The 19,746-nt window shown below is 43.7% G+C and overlaps 1 protein-coding gene across 5 annotated transcripts in view; it reads left to right on the forward strand.

The window, feature by feature from the left end:
• MAPKBP1 (mitogen-activated protein kinase binding protein 1) overlaps positions 1 to 19,746 on the forward strand; it is a 100,785-nt gene that overhangs the window by 13,449 nt on the left and 67,590 nt on the right. For all 5 annotated transcript variants that reach the window (XM_063398578.1, XM_063398582.1, XM_063398580.1 and 2 more), the window contains exon 3: positions 15,225 to 15,316. In XM_063398578.1, coding sequence (XP_063254648.1) covers positions 15,225 to 15,316 — 92 coding nt within the window. The remainder of the gene's footprint in view (positions 1 to 15,224; positions 15,317 to 19,746) is intronic.

Here is a 19,746-nt window from a genome sequence, read left to right on the forward strand (position 1 = left end):
ACATATCAGTCGTTTTCCCCCCCAACCCGGTCCCGTTCCACCCTCCCAGTACTTAGCTGTTGCAGAGAAAAATGTGATGAAAGGTTGTTTTTATGTGTATTGGGAAGACTGACAGGACTGTGTTTGAAGCCTGTGAGAGGGACAGTCTGGTGAAAAGCATGGTAATTATCACTTCTTGCTTTTCTACACGTGGGCTGCTGTTTGCAGCTTGGCTCACCTGGGCTCGTGTTAAAGCCTAGGCTCAGCACTGGCTCAGTAACCTGCGAGGTTTTGTGCAAGTGTCTTCCTCGTGTCACTGAGGCCCCTGCAACCAGTGCTGAGGTAAATACCCTCCGGGTGTTGGGCCGGGGCTTCTGCTCCTTGCCATTCTTGTTTCTTTTCAATGTGTGAGCTTATGGGTACTGGAGTCAAGTCAGATTCATTAAAATATGGTAGCACTACTGATCTTTTCAGTACAGGGTTTGCACATAGAGCTGTGCACATCCAGCTATCTTCTGTTTGTCCACTCTTAAGTTTACAAAATGAAAGTGGGTACTGACAGATGCTGTGTGTATTGCATGTCTTCCCCTATGCTGGCCCACACCCTGGTCACCTCCATGTGGTGTCTTGGCAGTCAGACACTATATCTTGATGTGACAAGAGCTGGCTGTGAACTTACAGCTATAAATCTGTTGGGGCTACAGTGGAAGTCTGTCAATGCTGTGCAGGTGGCAACTGGCTTATTTAGCTTCTGGATGGATAACTTTTTATTTTTTTTCCTATCATGGCTTGTGTTTCTGCAGTTGTAGAGCCTGTTCTGGTTACAGTGGAGCAGCAGTTAACAGAGTTTATGGGACATTGTTTCCAATTGCTGTGGTCTAAACATATGTACACCAGCATTGGGTTACTTCTGCCTGGAAGTAAGCCACAGAGCTATATATAAAATATGTTTGAACTGGTGCAGTAATGTTGTTGGTATAAATAGAAGAAAGTGGTAGACCCAGGGCTTCCCTTCCTTACAGCTGATTCAAGCTGATTTCCCAGATACTCTGTCTTCAGTGGAAAAGGCTGTGGAAGGTGGATGAAAGCAACAACAAAATGCCATATGGCATGCCTTCGGGGAAGAGCATAAGTGCTTGGGTCTGGAACATTGGCCTCCTGCTTGGAGTTTGCTTGGCTCTTCTCTTGTGGTGCAACATCTGTCAGAAGTCCCATAGGATTCAGTTTGCAGCAGCCTGGTGTCCCAACACCACAGAGTTTGGTCTGTGACAATCTTAGCTTTTTGTGACTGCAGAACTGTTGCTGAGTTTGCTTGAACTGTCAGATGTCTTTCTCCTCAAACTATTAGACAGGCAGTCTGGGCACTTGTGGAGCTGCCTTGATCATCATGGTGTCACACATTGTAGGGAGCAGTATTTTTAAGTCGCATCATCTGTGGTTTCACAGATGCATCAGGATGCTGCTATCATCTTTTGAACCATGGGGAATGTGCATAGGACTCCTCCCAGGCAGTGCTTGTGAACATAACTCTTGCAATTTAGAAGTAGCTTTCTAGTTCTTTGTCAAGATTTTTTAGTGCAAGTATTTGCTCAATCAGCTTGGCTGCCATGGCAGATTGTGCCAATTTCTGTGGTCCTTTCTGTCACTAATAGATTTCTATCTCACCTAAAGGAAATATAGGAAATTATCTCTGTAGAAACAGCAGAAAGTACTGATAAGCACTGAACAGCTAGTTTTAGTCTTTGCTTGTGGATGATGTTGATTCTGTCTTTAAACTCTAAGTACTTCTTTTGTCTTTGGCTAATTTTTATTGCCTCCTAAGTGCTCTATTGCAGGTATCAACCTACAGCAACATCTGCAGGTGAAAGTATTGTCTTTTCTTCGACTGATGCAGTTAGAAGAGGAGAGACAAGACTGTGTACATGTGGGAACATTTTAGGGCTTCAGTGCTCCAAAAACAATTTTACAGCCATTTCTTTCTGCATTTTTGTTTAAGAGTCCAAATCATCAGCTGCGTTCATTCAACTGTGGCAGGCCATCAGCTCTGTTTCATCCAACACCTCTTCCCTGGTTGGTGATGGGAATTGCAGCCTGGCCTCATGCAGGAGCTCATTTTGGGGTGACAGTAAAACTTGTATCCAGCAGTTGCCCACTACCTCTGCCAGTGCACTGCAGCAGGGAGTGGACACAAGATGCATACAAGCTTTACAGCTCTCTTTTTACTGGAGAAAAATACAGTTTGACTAGGGTTAGCATGGTGGTTCAGCACAAATGTCAGTCAACAGGGATATTCTCTCCTGTGTTACTTTGCGCTTCAAGTGTTTGCCTGGTTTATTATCTCCCTTGTTTAAACTGCAGAAATGTACTTAGTTCAGATATTTCTGAACTACGTGTGTCACTCAAAGTTATTTCTTATCCAGACAGATTCTGCTAAATGCTTCTAAGTAGGTGAATTTGTCTAAAGCTGTTTACCAGGAAATCGGAAGGATTGCCTCTCTGCTGAAGACTGAAGTTCCATAACCTCTACTTTTGCATTCTGCTTTTTGTAACAGCAAGTTTTGCTAAGAACTAAAAATGTAAAAGCAACAGTACTTTGTGAAGTGTCAAAGCAACAAGAGTTGGTTGTGCACCTGGATCTAGGGCTTTCCACTGTGTGTGTGTGCAAAAGTGAGAGGATCGATGGTGTTTTTTGCTGCTTACAGGAAGAGTATTTAGGTCTTTGGGATGCTGGGTCTAGGTCATAAAACTTGTAAGAAATTGGAACTATTTGGAAAAGTCTAAACTGAATTTTGCATCTGCTGTGACTGTTGGATGATGATTTCTTCTCCTGGAGTACCATTTGTGTCTTTGCAGCAGAAAGATGGCTCAGTGGTGTGTACCTGAGTGAGCACTTACAGATTTGCAGAATTTGTCTGTTCTGCAGGGGCAAGTGACGGGGTCACCGTGTTACAGGTGAAGGGCTTTCCTGTTCCAGTACAGGAAGTGGCAGCAGGTTTGTTGAGGAGATGATGGAAATCAGTGCTTGTGCTGTTCTCCTCAGTTTGCTTTCTCAATATTTGCCCCATGTTCCTATGTATCAATTCCCCTGGGGGATGTGGTCTCCTTTCTGGCTGACAGGACAAATCTCTTGGTGCTCAATATGCATGTTGATGGGGAGATGTGAAGAGCTTCTTAATTTCAGGGTGCATGAAGGGCAAGATGCTGGTAAAGTCTATTCTGTAAGAAGCTTATTCTTTGGGGCAGGGAGGAGTGCCAGAAGGGATTGCCTAGAGCTAGGCAGTGAGTGCTGGCAGGGGGCTTGAGTGTCTTCTTTTGTATGTACTGGTTGGCTTGAGCAAAATAAAGAAATCTCTCGTGCTTTCTTTTGATTAATTTTTAAGCATTCTTTAAAAATACTGTCCTTGGCCTCAGGCAGGAGTGAGGTACAGAAGTGGTGTAGCATGGTCTGTGCAGTAGATAGCTGCTGGAATTTGGGAGGGAGTAAGATTATTCCCAGTTCTGTTGCTAATTTGTTGCATGTTCAAGACATTTAACTTCAGTGATTGTGTGGTATTGCCACCTAGTCGTCTTATACTTGGTAGTAGATTGCCAGCTGTGTGAGAGTACGTGTTGCTGCCTGCTGTTAGTACAGAAGGGCCTCTGTTGGTCAGGACTTCTTGCAAGTACTGTGAAACAAATAGTAAATAGTTCAGACAATGTTTAGGCAGAGATGGAATACTAATCTCTTTACCTCCTGCCTCCTTCCGTAGGGATGTTGTCTGTGTGATAAATACTTTTCACTTACTCACTCCTTCCTGTTGTATTTGTTCCTATCTTAGCATCTTTTAAATTGCTGTAATTTTTAAACATAATTAAATCAGCTTACAACAAAACCATTTTCTTATTCCCCGAGGATGCAAGTATGTGCTTTCCTCCATAACATCACTGAAATGTTAGGAAGATGCATGGGTGGGAGGACGAGGTGTCTTGTCCTGGAGCGGTTCAGGTGTTACAGGGAAGATCCTTGAGCCCTCTGACCTCCTATGGCAGAGACAGATACCTGCTCTGTGTAAGGAATCTGGGCATGAAAAGGTGAGGCTTTTACACACAGAGAGTCTCTTTAATACACTCTTAAAGCCTCTTTAAGACTTCTTACAGCTGTGTCCTTCTCTAGAAGGCATAGTTGCCTTCATGGCAGTGTGGGGTGTGTAGGTAGAGATGAGATCTGGCAAAGACTTTTAGGGCAGAATGGCTGTGTAAATCACTGGTGAAGGATAAAAATTAATTGATTTGGCATGGGGTCATGGGTGAATAAAGAAATCACAAATGAGTTATGTGTGTTGCCTCAGGCAGGCTGATCAAAAGGGTTTTCTTCATCCTGCATAGCTCTGTGTGTTTCTACTCTTGGACTCAAGATGAACCACTAAGTTCCCCCCCAAGCCTTGTCAAACAGTTCATAGATCTGTTTATACCAAAAATAAGCCCCAGAGAAGAAATTAAGGGGAAGGAGATTGTAACATGATACTTTTCTTGAAGTGCTGAGATGTGGCTTTCCTTCTGCGGCTCCCCTCAGCAGAGTTGACTGTGGGGAAGGCTTTCTGCACCCTCTCTTTCAGTTTGTCTTCCCTGTGTCCAAGTTTAGTTTGAATGTATGTGTTGTTTATAGAGTTCAGCAGGAGGTGATTTAGGAGGGAGCTCCTAGCCATGACGGTATCAGTGTTAGAAGTGTTGTGTTATAGCCCCTGTGTTTGACTCTTCAGAGTCAAGAATTATTTGGTCCTGCTACAGTTTCCTGGGAGTGTATGCCTGAGAAGCTGCGGACTTTTAACCATTGCCTGTTTGCATTTAGGAGCAGGCTCAGCTCAGGGTTAGGACCAAGAGGAGGGACTTCAGCAGAGCCACAGAGGGAGCAGCCTTGCTACCAGCCTATGCCCACATTCCTGTTTGGCTCTTTTCCTTGTTCTTGTCTCTTGCTTCTTGTGAGTGCTAAAGCCTGGCAAAACAGAGGGGAAGGAGCCTTTCCTATCTGGGAAGTGATGATTAATGATGATGAACAGTGACCCTTACACTGAGAGAACCATTTGTTCCTGCTGGATTTCAAACCCTTATATGAGTAACTGAAACTCTGCCCAAGGGAGCTATAGCGGTGTGGTTTTTTTGGGTTTTTTGTTTTGTTTCTGTTTTTTTTAAAAATTTCTTCTCACTGAAGCACTTTCTTTGCCTGTATTCAGGCCCCTGTGTGTGGATTTGGAGAAGACCAATATGTAAGACTGTCAGAAGGTCAGAAGTTACTTCCACTGATCTTCAGTGCTGGGACAGATTAGGGGAGGCAAGTTTGTATTTGTACCTAAAACTTTTATAGGTGGTTCTTGATGCAGGGGAAGGTGAATTGGCTTCATCTTCTACTATAAAGAAAAAAATATGGACAAATTGCCTATGTGGGAGGGCCTAAGCATACCCTATGTAAAGTCTTGTATCTTGTCTGCTCTCTTTCCTCATGAAAAAACAATGCACATTTGCAAAGTGGAAAAGTCTGGTTCTTGTGAAGGAGTGATCTTGCAGAATTTCAGATCCCAAGAGCTCAAGAAGGGTTTCTTTGAAGCCTGCCCACACAGAGGTGTCTCTGTTGTGTTCCATGGGGTTTAACTGCCTGTGGAGCTGGTCCAATTGACTCCATGTGCAGATGCTTAGTCTGGAACAAATCAGGATTGACTCTTTATGTACCAGGAATACCTGTAGCCTGTTTGATGTCACTTCTTCTTTTTACACACATTTCATGCATTCATCACACTGATTTGTTTACATCAACAAAAAAGAACTTCCCACATCAAAGTCAAAATACCATCATGACAACACTGACAATGGTGGACAATTTACACATGCTTTTTCCCTGTCCCTTCACCACACTTGTATCTCTGAAGCTCAGATTTTCTGAGAGTTTTGTGAAATCTCATGAAAGTCTGAGTTGGTGTTGCTTTTACAGTGAGAATGATGACTGAATGGTAGAGGGAAGAGAAACCACTGCTTGTCATGCCTGTAGCCAGAGCTGGTAATGTTACATGGACCTCTCCTCATCTCTGCAGTATTTAGGAAGAAATTGAACTTAGTGTGGGGGTGGGGAAGAGAAAATTGGTGGTCCAGGCTGATGTTAAATGAAGAAACAGAAGATTAGTTAATGATGGCTAGGTTGTGCTCTAGAAGCTGGTAGGAAGTTAACCCTCTATGTGTCCTGTTTGCAGGCTGCAGGAACACTTGCAGGTGTGTTCTGTTGCCAGTTCTAAGTTCCCTCACTGTGGTTGCTGGTAGAGGTTATTTTAATAGCCTCCCACCCACTCCCCGGGGCTGTGCAATGGCATTTATGGCCTGCCCGGGACTGCCTTTCTTCAGGTGCATGGCGAAGGCAGAGTGCAGATTCAGCACGTAGCCCCTGACAGCTGGGGCTGAGGGGTCAGGAATGCAGCCCTGACAGCTGGAATTGGACTGAAAGCGGCCAGCACGGTGGGGAGGCCAGGAGGGGAGAGCAGGCAAGAGAGGCTCTGTGAAGAGATGGACAAATGCACGCACACTGTGGAGAGACAGCCTGTGGGGACTGTGGGTTGCTTGTGTTCTGTTTCTCCCACTTTCATCCCTGATTTGATCTGTTCTTTTTGTCCAACTGTATGGACAATTTTTAATAAATGTGTGCATACCCCTGTTGCAACCTCTGTACAACACACGTGGCAGAACCATTAGAGATGAGGCTCAGCACCTGTATTGGAATACCCCCCATCCCACCTCTGCCTTTATGCAGGTTTACAAATGTAATGTAAGGCTTCCCATAACTCAGTGATTCAATACCTTTTAGCAAGTCAGTTTCTGCTCTTGCCACTCTTGTGCCAAGGAGTGCCATTCATAACTTCTGTTGTGGGAGATTGTTCCCTGATGTTCTTAAAGTGGTTATCTTGAAATCAAATTACATACAGTTGGCAACTGCTTGTGTCATACAGTGATGTTCTGGTCAGGTATTTTTGTTTTGTTTTGCTTTGTGTTTTTTTTTTTTCTCTTCTGCTTTATTTTTTTAATTGGTTAACTGTGAGGGCTTACTCGTAGCTCTGAATCATTTTTCCCACAAAGACTGCTTTAAACTGGGCATTGGCTGGAAACACCTTAAGTGTCAAACATATCTGTGTAGTGGATTGCATGAAAGCAGTCTCATGGTCTTGCAGTAGTTCCTTGAGGGTCAGTTGGGCAGTTGGTGTGAGTGTGCAGTGGTGCCTGTGGGCAAGGTTTAGGAGGCTTACAGTGAGAGAAATGGAGACTGCTCTGTCAGCCAGACCTCCGGAATGGCTCCTGTGTTGGAGCTTGGCTTGTGGCTGTTGCCTTTTGCAGGTGGAATATTTTCAGTCTCCAGGCTTGTCAAGACATTACTCTTTCCTAGCACTCGTTGCTGAGGGAAGAAAGAGTGGCTGGAGAAAAGGGTGAGGATAGAAAAACCTCTTTAAAAACATATAAAAAATATATATGTAAAAGAATTTTAAAAGTGCATATTCTAAATGTATATAAAAGCAGAGGAACACATTGGATAGGTGAGGGGCAGAAACCACTTGTGGAGCTGAGTGGTTTTGTTGTTTATGTGCTATTGTAAGTCAAACACCTCTTGCAGTTAATTCCATCCACCCATCTTCAGCCCTTCCCCTGCCAGACCAACAATAAAAACCCTAACTTCCTCTGCCCCTCAAAAAACCAAGCAGGGGAACCTGGTCCAAAGCCAGACCTTTGCATGTTAAGCTGAAGTGCAAAATGAATATTTCACAGCTGTGTTATAAAGCCCTGAAATGAAGGCTTTGCAGTGGAAATGCTGACAGCCCCTTAGGTAGAACAGTATACTGTAATTAGTGCTCTGTGTTTTATGTGCCAGACGAAGCTCAGCAGAACTAAATGTAAAACTTGAAGCCTTTGTTTTTCTGCAGCAGTAACAGGACATCAGACAGTGTGTTCAGACAATGGATTAGTGCCTACACCGTGTGCACTGGTCCCTGGAGGTCGGACGTGCTTTTTGGCGGTGAGGCTCGCGAGCAGCAGCAGAGATGTACAAACAGGGCCAGCTGTGAGATTTGGCGCTCTGTATCAAATTTCACTTATGTAAGATAGACAGCTATTTCTTAAATGCTGACGCTGACAATGTACAGCTACATTTTCAGCATTTTCACGTATTGGATGCCAGAGTGCCTTGATACGACTTTGCTGTGTGGCAGCATGGAAAACATGTTGGAGTGCATGCAGAGGTGCTGGAAACTCTGGAAGCAGAATGTAACAGACCTGCAAACCACGGTGCTGCTGTGAAACTCAGGCCTGATGTTGGAGCTCCCCATGTCAGTGTATTGGACCGTTGGGAGCACTGGGATCTCCATTCAACCAGTAAAGGCGCTCTTTTTTTTTTTTTTTTTTTTTTTTTTTTTTTTTTTTTTTTTTTTTTTTTTTTTTTAAGGCAAAAGAACAGATGATTATGTAGCCACTTCCCTGTGCAAGATAGGTGCTTAGTTACAACTGATTGCTTGATGTGCTAGGGAAGGCTTTTCAAAGTAACCCTCATGGGTCATGTATCTCAGGGAATTCCTTGTCCTGTGCTTTTTCAGGAGCACATGCCTTTGCACGTGCATTATTAATATGCCTGCTTTCAGGAGAGGGATGAGGCCAGGCACATTGTGCAGTGGACGGTAGATGAACCCTGATGGATGTTGTCTTGTCATGCTGATTGGATGCTGCTACTTAATTAAATGGATTCGAGTGTTAACTGTGTTATACATAGGCCCATGGGAAGGCTTTTAAAATAGAACTTGTCTGCTTGTGGACATTTACTGAAGTAGCCATTCTGGAGTGGATTGGAGTAGTTATGCTGAAAGAACTCTCACTGAGGATGCTCTTGATCATAGATGCTCACAATGGCATGGAGAGAAAGGGGCATGTTGAAATCAAACTATTAAATCAAGAATAGGATTTCCCATGCCATAGGGGAGCAGACAGGACAGAACGAGGCATAGGTTTCCAAATGCAAAGCAGCAGCAGCAGTTCTTATCTGTGATTTTTGTTGAGCAGGGTGACCTCTTTGTTGCTTTCTGTAAATGATCTTAGATGTCAGGAAGGCAGATTGAGCATAAGGTATTAATGGGGAAAAAATGGAAAACAAAACAGACTATTATATTATTCTGCTCTGTAAAAACTTGCTGTGGCCATGCCTGAAAAGTCACATGTGGTCTTCATGTTTTTCCTTCATCTCAGGAAGAATGAAGGGGACATGGAAGGGGCTTCACAGAGGAACTGATAAAGAATATGAAATAGCTTTCAGGAGAGCCATAAAGTAACTTCGAGAAGACTCTCGTACTTGGAGCACAGATGACTTGGGGTGATAGTATAGCTCCTTACAAAATCATGAACCACCTAAAGGTGGTGGATAGGGACTGACTGTTCACTGTCTCTTCTCATACAGAGACTGAGGCACATCAAATAAAACTATTAGAAGTGAGGTTTAAAACAAATAATGAAAGATGGTTCATCTTGCAACATACCAAACTGGTGGAGTTCCTTGCCAAAAGATGTGTGAATGCTAAGCTTTTATAGACAGAGTGGGTAAGCTCATGGTAGAGAATTCTACTGAAATAAGTTAAAAATGGAGAATATCTATTTTGCAACAGCAAGACTGACAGGAGGTGAGAAAAAATTAAATTTGTTTTCCTTATTCTTAAACTTTATCTGTACATTTCTTTATACCATTCTTCCTGATTTTCCTCCTTTGCTTTTGGCTGCAAATGGAAAAATAAACCAAGGCTAGATATTGGTCTCTAATCCAAGGTGGCCAATCTCGTGAAGTCTGGAACAGATGTATCTGCTTGCTGGACATGGTTTTCTCCTGCCTAGTGCTGTAGGTGCTGGGGCGTGTGGGCTGCCCTGTACAGTAACATAAGTTTCCTCCCCTTGGTTATCATTTTGAGCACTGGAGAGTAGCACAAATCCTCTTAAATGCTTTGCTTTTTTTTTTTTTTTCCATGCTTAAATAAACTGTGCTTGTAGTGAATGATTAGATTTTGGGTCCAGAAGAGAATGAAGATAGCATAAGAAGGCAGGAGGTGAGATAATCAAGTCAGAAAACTCTGATTTCTTTAGCATATGAGTGTGGGGATGAAGAGCTGAAATACCGTTGAACTCCTACTTAGTATTTTGCTGGCCTGGGGAGAATGGTGGGGTGAGTTGCAGCAGGCTATTATTCAGCCTACAGTCCAAACTCTTTGAGGGATGCCTGGTGGCCTAAAGCCTAAAGATGTCTTTCTCTTGAAAATGTCTTCCTCTCTTTTAAGATGAAGGCAGACCACAGAAGTCTGCTGGTGTGCAAAGAGGCACAGCTATAGGAGCTCCTACCCAGCAGCAGGGGTTCAGTAGTGAAACAGTGCAGCTGGAGGCAGAGTGCCTGTGACAGCTCAGGCAGGACTGTCAGTGACTACATTGTCCCTTTTGGCACCCCTTCCTGTGGAAATTGTTGCTGTGCCTGGGTGTGTTTACTACTGCTTTCTAACAGAGTCCTGGCTGGGTGTGCAGGCCACAGTGTTTGTCTCCTGTACTCCCGTGTGGCTTTGCAAGTGTAGATGGTCCCAAAGGAATGCAAATGATGGGAAAGACGAAAGTGTTTGCGGGAGGGTGAAGTTGGGCTGGTCCCTCAAGGATTTCTGTGTTGTCCTTATGGCATATGTAAGCAATTGTTAGTGATAACTTCCTCAAAACAACAGAAATGGCTCACGCAAGTACAAGACTCGCTCTGAGACCTGGTCGCTGCTCAGATATCGAGTCTTCTTGAAAAGCCAAACGAGGCTGGCTGGGGCTGTTCAGATCAGTCTTTCTGAAATGATTATCTGCACCTCAGGAGGAAGGTGGGGGTGGCACAGCTTCTTCCCTCAAGCATGGGCTTTCCCTGTGTGCTGTGTGGGACTGTGTCTGATGGAAGCAAGGGCTGCTCTCGGATATGCCCTTTGACTTCCAGGTGGGATTGGGCTCCTCATTCCCCTCTTTCTGGGCAGGCCCAGCTGCTGTGAATACCTGTTGGTACCTTGAGTCCTGCAATTCAGGACTCTGCTGGTTTGGTCCTACCTATCTGATGGTGTTGGGAATTGATGTGGAAGGAACAGGGTAAGGGATCTGCTTAGGCACAAAAATTTCTTTACACACATTAGTGCAATTCCAAGTAAATAAATTTAGATTTAAGCCTGTAAAATGGCTGAATATCAGATTTTGCAGGACAGGAATTAGCTGCACAGGTTTATGTGCCTAAGGGTGTGTATTGACCCTCGAAATCTGAGTAAAAGTTGACCTTAAAGGAATGGAGATGGGATAGTTTCAGATAGCAAAGTGGCAGTGCAAAATGAGCTGCAGAAGTGTTTTGTGAGTGGATCAATTCAATAACTCGCAAGTTGTGTAGAGAACCTTGACTGAACGTGCCAAATGCTATTAATAGAAGCCTCAAGATGAAGTAACAAATGCAGCTTGTCAGCCTCCTCTCCTGCCTCTAATTTAGGTACAAATGACAGGTTTAATCTTGCAGTTGTTTCCAGGTTTGGATGAGGGTGTTGAGGTGGCCCATTAGTTGTCTGTGAAGGCCTGAGCAAGCAGTGACATGTCTGACAACTGTAGGTTGCAAATTGGGCAAACACAGGAGCTATTGGTAATGAACAATGTCTCAGATCTGCAGGGGAACTCTCCAGGTCCTGTGGTTAGCTCAGATCAGACTTGGGAAGGTGTGCAAAATAATGTATTTCTGACTGGGATGTGCTGAGGTACCACTTGGGAGACTTGTATGAATGGCAGTGTTTATGGCAGTGTGGGACTGGGAGTCTGCCCTTACCACAGAAGGAAGTGGTAACTTCAGAGACGGGATAATGGCAGAGCTGTATCAATTGATCTGCCCTTTGCTGACAAATCTTAATTCCACATTAGGAAATTAAAGTTGATGTGGTTTTGCCCTAATTAACCTTACTAAGAATTCATTTGTTTTAGCTGACAAATTGAGAAGAATCCAGTTCATACTGTGTTGTTACTTACTGTTTTTTCTCTCTGAAATGTTTTTTGTTTTCAAGTTTTGTGACAATCTCTTGCCCCTATGTTACCTAGCCTGGAAGCTGGTCATGGGGAAAAACTGTGGTGTATTGTGGGCAGGTTGGTGGAAGTGGAGCTCACGAGTCTCGTAAGATCACATTTTAAATTTATATGCACTCTTTTTTGATGCTAGTTGGTTTTAATACTCGAGTATTATCAAGTGGAGATGCTGCCTTTGGATATGCTTTGTGGGGTTACATTTCAAATTCTTTACACTAGAAAGTTTTTGAAGTTAAGACTGAGAGCAAAAGAGAGGAAGCCTTTTTCAGAAAGTTAGTTATGAATCTTTAGAGACAGGTTATCTGTGGCACGTGGTCTGTCAACATCAGAGGTATGGCCTTGACAGTTGCCTTTTTCTGGAGGAGCAAATGGTCTGTTGGAGGCCAGAAGATACTCACTGGCAGTAAAATAATTAGACTGGAAGATTGAGCTACTCCTTTTGTGTCAAGCTGTGTGGATAAGAGACAGAGTTTCTACATCCTAGCATTGCCACAAAAAGTCTCTTGGCAGAGCACCAGGGGACCTCCACTGACTTTGGAATGAGAGAGAGGCTGGAGTAAGGGTGACATTTTGGTATTGGTGAGGTGAGTGTGTCAAGACAAATCAGGTAGTGCTCCTGTTTGGTTCCTCTTCTTCAAGACTTGGAGGGGTCAGACTGGGCTTTGGATGTGCAGCTAGATTGATCTAGTTGCCAGGGGAAGGGTATGATTGTTGGTTTTTTTCCCTGAATTTGTTCTTCCTGTGGTTTTCCCCAGGCTGGCAAACAGAAAACAAACAGGAAATAAAAAATAAAATATGGTTTTCTGCTGGTTTGGCCTTCTGGACAGGTAATTACCATGCCAGGGCTGTCTGAAATGAGGGAAATGTGGGGGATGTCATTTGGCTGATAGGGTGAGGGAGGAAGGAACTGTCCCCTCCAAGACAGGCTGCTGTGAGATCAGCTCAGCTGTGGTGTAAGAGTGCACACTGAGAGGCTCGATAAATGTCCTTGCAGAGCAAAAACATACCTGTTGGTGAAAATAGGTTGCTGAATTGCTGCTGAATATCTGCATAGCCAAGGTCAAGCAGTGCCTTTTAGGGCAGTGGCAATTACAGCCAGACTGAGCTAAAGCCTGCACTGAGCACTGTAATCACAGCATTGCTAAGTTGATGTTGCTGACAGCGTCAAGTAATTGGTGCCTTATCTGGATGGAACTACTTGAATGGCACATGTCTCTTCCACTTCCTCCTTTGCTGACAAGAATGCATTTTCTGTAGGAATTTAAACCTCTCCTAGTTTGGAAACTGCTGATATTAGCCAGAATCTCAGCAGCAGAAGCAGTGAGTTCTTTGTGCATATTTTTGAGCTGCTTTAAAAAGATGTGTTTTGAAGTATTGTTAACAAGTCTGGAAGAGTAGATATCCTCCTGGCCCTCCCCACTCCTTTCCCCAACCCCGGCATTTTTGTTCCAATATCAAGTTGAAACAAAACTAGTTCCTTTCTTTATCAGTGAATTTGTAATGCATTTTGAATTGCATGTTCTTTCTTAATAAAAATCCAGTGGAGTTTTGTAAAAGCCGTATTTTCAGCGATTCTCAGTTTGCAAGGGAAGGGGACAATTTGGTGGTTTCTCATAATGTCCTTAAGTACCTGGGGTATGTTATTAATAAGAGGGAAAAAAGGACCAAATTGTTCCAGAGATTGGAATGTGAAATCTTCCACTTTCCATGTCACTGTTTGAAAGCAGGCCAATTTTGAACTAACTGAAAGCATGGATAGTTCATGTTAAGTGGCATCTCAGCCCTGCTTCACCTCCTGAATCAAGGTGGTTCTCTGTGTGGGGTTACTTCTGGCCTCTTGCCTACTATCCTGAGCCCTGGGCTTGGTGAGACCTTGTGTCTCACCCTGCAGCCGAACTCCTCAGGTCTGGTAAGGTGTGTGGTCAGGGCGGCGTGGGAAACCTGCCCCGCCCCTGCCTTTTGTGCTCCACCTCGGTATAAATGCAAGATGTTCATCTTCAGGGCAGCTATTAAAGTCAGTAGTAATTATTACAATAGTAACTTCTTATGCTGTGTCCATGCCCTTAAGGCCTTAACCAAATATAACTTAGATGATGATAATTAAAAACAGAAGACTGTGACCCAGTAAAATCCTTTAGTTTGGCAGAGACAGCAATGCTGAGGAGGAATGTATGCATCAAATATATAATAAATAAAATGAAGCCGTGCAAATGTAGAGGAAAGAGAATAATTTTGTGTCAGTCAAATTAGCCCCAGGGCTGAGAACGGATTTGTGCTCAGAGGTTGAGTCCTTTTATGCCACAAGCCAGATTTTGCACGATGTTTTGCTTTGGGGTAATTGCTGAATTTTGGTGCTTTCTCTGCCAGGGAGCGCTCCCCAAAATATTGTGTCATGTCCATTTGTCACCCACCCTTCCCATTTTTTTTTTTTCTTTTGTCAGTTTCTTACCACAGAGGCCTTTGTATTTTCCCAGTAGCTCTTCCAGTTGCATTTCTTTTCTTTTCCTAAAAATACTGGAGATCTTTGCCTGAGGGGAGTGTGGGGACATTTAGATAACTGTCTCTTGCAAGGGTCATTGATATGCAACAGGCTTGTGAATGTTTATGGTGTTCTTACGACTCCTGGCAAGGGATGCCCTTGACCACGAGTTGTGATTTCCAACTCAAGCACCCTAGGAAAAACTGACTATTCAGTTCCTAGGAATACCAGGCTGAACTGCCTTCTACCAGATGGACGTAACAAAGAGAATGGGTCAGCCTGGAAACAGTTTTCAGGAAAGAGCCAAGCTCTAGACACAGTGGTATGTCGCTCTTACTGGGAGGATGGAGTCAGTGGTTAATGAATATGCATCCCAGCTTTTCACCAGTACTATCTGCTGCTTGCAGTTCTCTGCTTGCAATGCTCTGGCATAGAGAAAGTAATAAGTGGGTCAATAAGTCCTTCTCTGTAGCCCAATAGTATTTTCCTATGCCTATATTGAAAGCTGAATGCGGTTACCTGGTGTACCTGGTGTTCCTGGTGCTTCTCAGTGGATTTCTAGGAACCAGGGAACCAGTGTGAACCAGACCATCAGCACCTATGTTATTGGTCTATTTGAGCTGTACTCACATTTCATGGTACTTCCTGTTTTCTTTCTTGTATCCTCTAGGTGACTTTGGAGAAGGTGTTGGGCATAACTGTGTCGGGAGGCAGAGGATTAGCCTGCGACCCCAGAACTGGCCTTGTTGCTTATCCAGCAGGGTGAGTCACTAACCACATCCTTCAAAGCTAAAATGAGCCACGACTGATGCATTAACATAAAGATCCAGGGTGTTTCCACTATCATCTTCTATAGGAAGCCTATTTACTGCTCTTCAAACACCAGAGAATGATGAGACTCAGCACTATTAGTGTAATTGGCAAGGGAGAGGGATTGCATTATCAAATTTTAATGAGGTCCCTTTTAATAGAACTACTCTCATTCCTCTTGCTCTAAGCTGGGAGTTAAATACATTTTGTAGACTTTTCACTAGGTTCTGTAGTGTGATGAACATAAGCATAATTCAGTGTGGTTCTCAATCCAATAAATACCTAATGGAGCAAACGATGCTTTCAACAATTGACTGAAGCCTTCTTGTAGATGCCCTGCGATTTGTGACTTACCACGTTCCTCAGCCAAATGTGAGGAAATATTTCAGGCTTACAGCCTGAAACTGCTTGTATGTGGGTTCTTTGGAGTGAAACACATAAGTCCAAATAGAGGTATCCAGAAGGAGACTTTGATGGAAAGATAAAGAGCTACCTATAGAGGTGTGGGTGAGAGCTGGAGAGGTCTGCTGCAATGCAGGAATCAATATGAGTTTGGCTCACCATTGAGCTTTTCTGCTGGTCAGCAAACCAAAAGAGAAGACAAAGGGCACTATCTCCAAGTTGTATTGCATGGGCATACTCTTAAGACATGAAAGCTGGAATTAGAAGATGACAACTTCCACATCAATTGTAGGTGATTTTTCCAAGGGTACAATAAGTATGCTAGCAACATTTAAAGACTCTGTGTTTGTCACTAAAATGATGGAGCCAGTGAAACTGGCTAGTAATTTTTGCCTGTCTGGTGATATCCTAGTTCACCAAATCACAGCATTGCTGTGGTTGGGGGAGCCTCTTGAGATCATCTAATCCAACCCTCGTGCTCAAGCAGCGTCACCTCTAGCGGGTTACAGCTTTTAAATATCTCCAGAGATGGAGAAGCCACCATCTCTGGTCACCATGTTCCAGTGTTTGACTACTCTCACAGTAATAAAAACAAAATAAAAACATGAAAATAAAGGGCTTTTTAAAATTTATTTTTCCTTTGTGTTCAAATGGAACTTAATATGTTTTAATTTATGCCTGTTGCCTCTTTTTCTGTCAGTGGACAGTCTGTTAATCTGCTGACAATTTGAGGTCCACATCAGTGTTCAACTACATCTGTTGTGCTTGAACTCTTTGTAGCCAGGCAAATATATTCTGGTGTGTTTTACGTCTTCCTGTGTGTCTTTTCTGACACTGAATGTGTTCGCACTTGAAGTCAGCAAGGAGAGAAGAGAAAATTAGTGCAGTAAACAGGTATTTTGGGCTCTTGCATAGCTAAAGATAGGTTAGTTTTGTTAATAGCAATGCCCTTTGATGAGCATGCCTGACATTGATTTAATCAAGTGTGAGTACACCTGGGGTTTCTTTTGGCTAATTAAAAGGTTATGTGGTTCCTTAGGGCTTTACAGGGGAATTCTTGTCCTTACTTGTTGGTGGTAACATTTCATGGCCTGAGCAGGAATATACTAGATGTGTGTTCTAAAAGTTTAAAGGCTTGTATTACTTGCTGCTTTTGTGCCATGGCTGGCCTGTTTTTTGTGATACTGTTGTGATTTGATGCAGTTAAGACAGTCTCGAGCTAACAATCTAATCATCTTGTTCAGTTTGTTTTTTGTGGGTTTTTTTTTAGTTTGTTTTGTTGTATTTGTGGTTTTTTGTTTTTTGGTGGGTTTTTTCCCCTCATTCTGATTTCCAGTGAATGTCTCTTGATTTGGAAGAATCCTGGCCTTTCTGGTACACTTCCTTCATATGGTTGATTTTTGTTTCTATTTGAATTACACAGACTGACAGAATAGGTAGGGCTGTACCTACCTGAGTGGGACCACTCTGAGTCATTCAGTGCAACCTCCCTGCTCAAGCAGGGTCATCCTAGTGCACATGGCATGGGATTACATCCAGATGGTTCTTGAGTATCTCCAGTGAGGGAGACTCCACAGCCTCTCTAGGCAACCTGTTCAGTGAAGAACTTAACTGTCACCTGCTCAGTAAAAAAGCTTTTCCTCATATTCTGGTGGAATTCCTGTGCATCAGTTTCTGCCCTTTGCCTTGTGTCCTATTGCCTGGCTCCATCCCCTGACACCCTCCCTTGAGGTATTGATAGACATTGATGAGATCCCCTCTCAGTTGTCTCTTCTCAAGGCCCAGCTTCCTCAGCCTTTCCTCCTAAGAGAAGCTCCAGCTGACCATTCATCCTCCTTGCCCTCCACTGGACCCACTCCAGAATCTCCACGTCTCTCTGGTACTGAGGATCCCAGAACTGGACACAGCTCTCCAGATATGCCCTCAGCAGGGCTGAGCAGAGGGGCAGGATCATCTCCCTGGGTCTGCTCTTCCTGATGAGCTCCAGGATCCCATTGGCCTTCTTGGCCACAGGGGCACTGCTGGCTCAGGGCCAGCTTGTTGTCCACCAGAACCCCCAGGTCCCCCCTGGCAGAGCTGCTCTCCAGCAGAGCAGCCCCCAGCCTGTGCTGGTGCCTGGGGTTGTTCTTCCCCAGGTGCAGGACCCTGCATTTGCCTTTGTTGGATTTCAGACAGTTCTTCCCTGCCCATCTCTGCTGCCTCTTGAGGTCCTTCTGAAGGGCTGCCCAGCCCTCTGGGGTGTCAGGCACTCCTCTCAGCTTTGTGTCATCAGTGAACTTGCTGAGGAGGCATGTGCTCCTTCATCCAAGTCATTGATGAACAAGTCCAACAACACTGGGTCCAGTACTGAACCTTAGGGGCACCACTGGTGACAGGGCTCCAGCCAGACCCTGTGACAGTGATGACCATCTGGGTTCTGTTGCACAGACAGAACTGTGCATTTACTGGACACCAGAGTACTTACACGAGTCTGATGTAGCAGACTGGGCATGGCTTATGCACTGTTGTTTCATGAGCTGTCCATGCAACTTGGTCATCTTCAGCTGTACTCCAGTGATTTCCCCATCCCACTGCTCGTGTCAGGAGGTTTTGCAATGCTGACATGCAGATGCTTTGTTCCTCCAGTCCTTTCCCTAAAAGCTGGATTTACGTAATAACGTTGTATTTTCCTAACAACACTTTCAACATACCTAGATTGATTTGGTTGAGATCAAAACAGTTGCCTGAGGCATTGTGACTTCATCCACATCAGGTATACAAGCAGCTATGTGAGTGAGGACTTGTGCGTAAGAAGCTTTGGCATTCTTTGAGCATAATCTTAATTTGGGTCTCTGGTTTGCCCAAAATATTTTTTTTAAATAAATGTGATGGTTTTTCTGAGTTTTCTCTTTCCTGGAGTTTCTGAAATCTCCTGGGATGTTTCTTAAACTGATGAAAGAAGCAATTCCCAAACTGACAAAACTCATTCCATCTCCACTGTGGTGCCAAAGAGCTGAGTGTTCCATTGTTTTTTCCTTTTCTTCTCAATGGCTTTTGCACATATTATCCTTTCTCTGCTTTGACCCTAATGAGGCTCCCTCTCCAGCGGTGTGAGACAGCAGCTGTGCTGCTCCTGGTGTGTTTTTTGTGGGATGCTCTTGTTATAGGAGACCTTTTCTTCGTGTCAGCGGTAAAGGGCTAACGGCACTGAGTGCTGCAGATATTCCAGGCTACCACTTTGATGTAAAGCTGTTGTCTTGAGAGATAAGACAGAAGATTGTTTCCTCTGCAAAGGTCTTGCATCTGCTGCCTGCATTCACCTGTTTTTATATTGTCAAGTGAAACAAACCCAAAGTTGCTTAATTGGATCTCTGTTTGGGTTTTGCAGTGAGTAACAAAGTTGTTCATGTGAAGGGGGTGAGGGGAGGTACAGAAATGTACCAAATTGTTTATCTCTTGTGGTAGGACCAAGGCTCTGACCTTCGTTTGTTTCAATTCTCCTGCTTTGCATTTTCCCTGCTCTTCCCAGTTTATTCTCTTTTTTTTTTTTTTTTTTTTTTTTTTTTTTTTTTTTTTTTTTTCAGTAGCTAGTTGAGGCTCTGTTTCCTAGAAACAAGAAGAGAAACAAAACTAAGAAAATCCTCTGAGGATGACTAACATTAAAAAAGGAAAAAAAGGGTGTGTGAAATGTCTATCATTTAAATTCTAGACCAGCTGTTAAGATAGCTTTAGTCAGCTTATCTGGTTTTGATTTTGTGTTTTGTTTGCTGTTGTTTTTTTAAGCCTTGTAGGTTGATGTGACTGATTGATTTTTACTTCTCATTGTTCTTCTTTTCTTGGCTCTCAGCTGATCCTGGTAGTTGGTTGGGAGCCTGATCTTCAGGTGAGGCACTTGCCTGCTTGAGGAATCAGCCTGTGCTTTTTCTTCTGAGGAACAGGAACGTAGCACTTTGTTCTTTTAGTGTGCAATGCCTTTTCAACACTATGCTGTTATGCTGTGG

This window comes from Prinia subflava, chromosome 5 (genome assembly GCF_021018805.1).
Source record: "Prinia subflava isolate CZ2003 ecotype Zambia chromosome 5, Cam_Psub_1.2, whole genome shotgun sequence".
Taxonomy (NCBI): domain Eukaryota; kingdom Metazoa; phylum Chordata; class Aves; order Passeriformes; family Cisticolidae; genus Prinia; species Prinia subflava.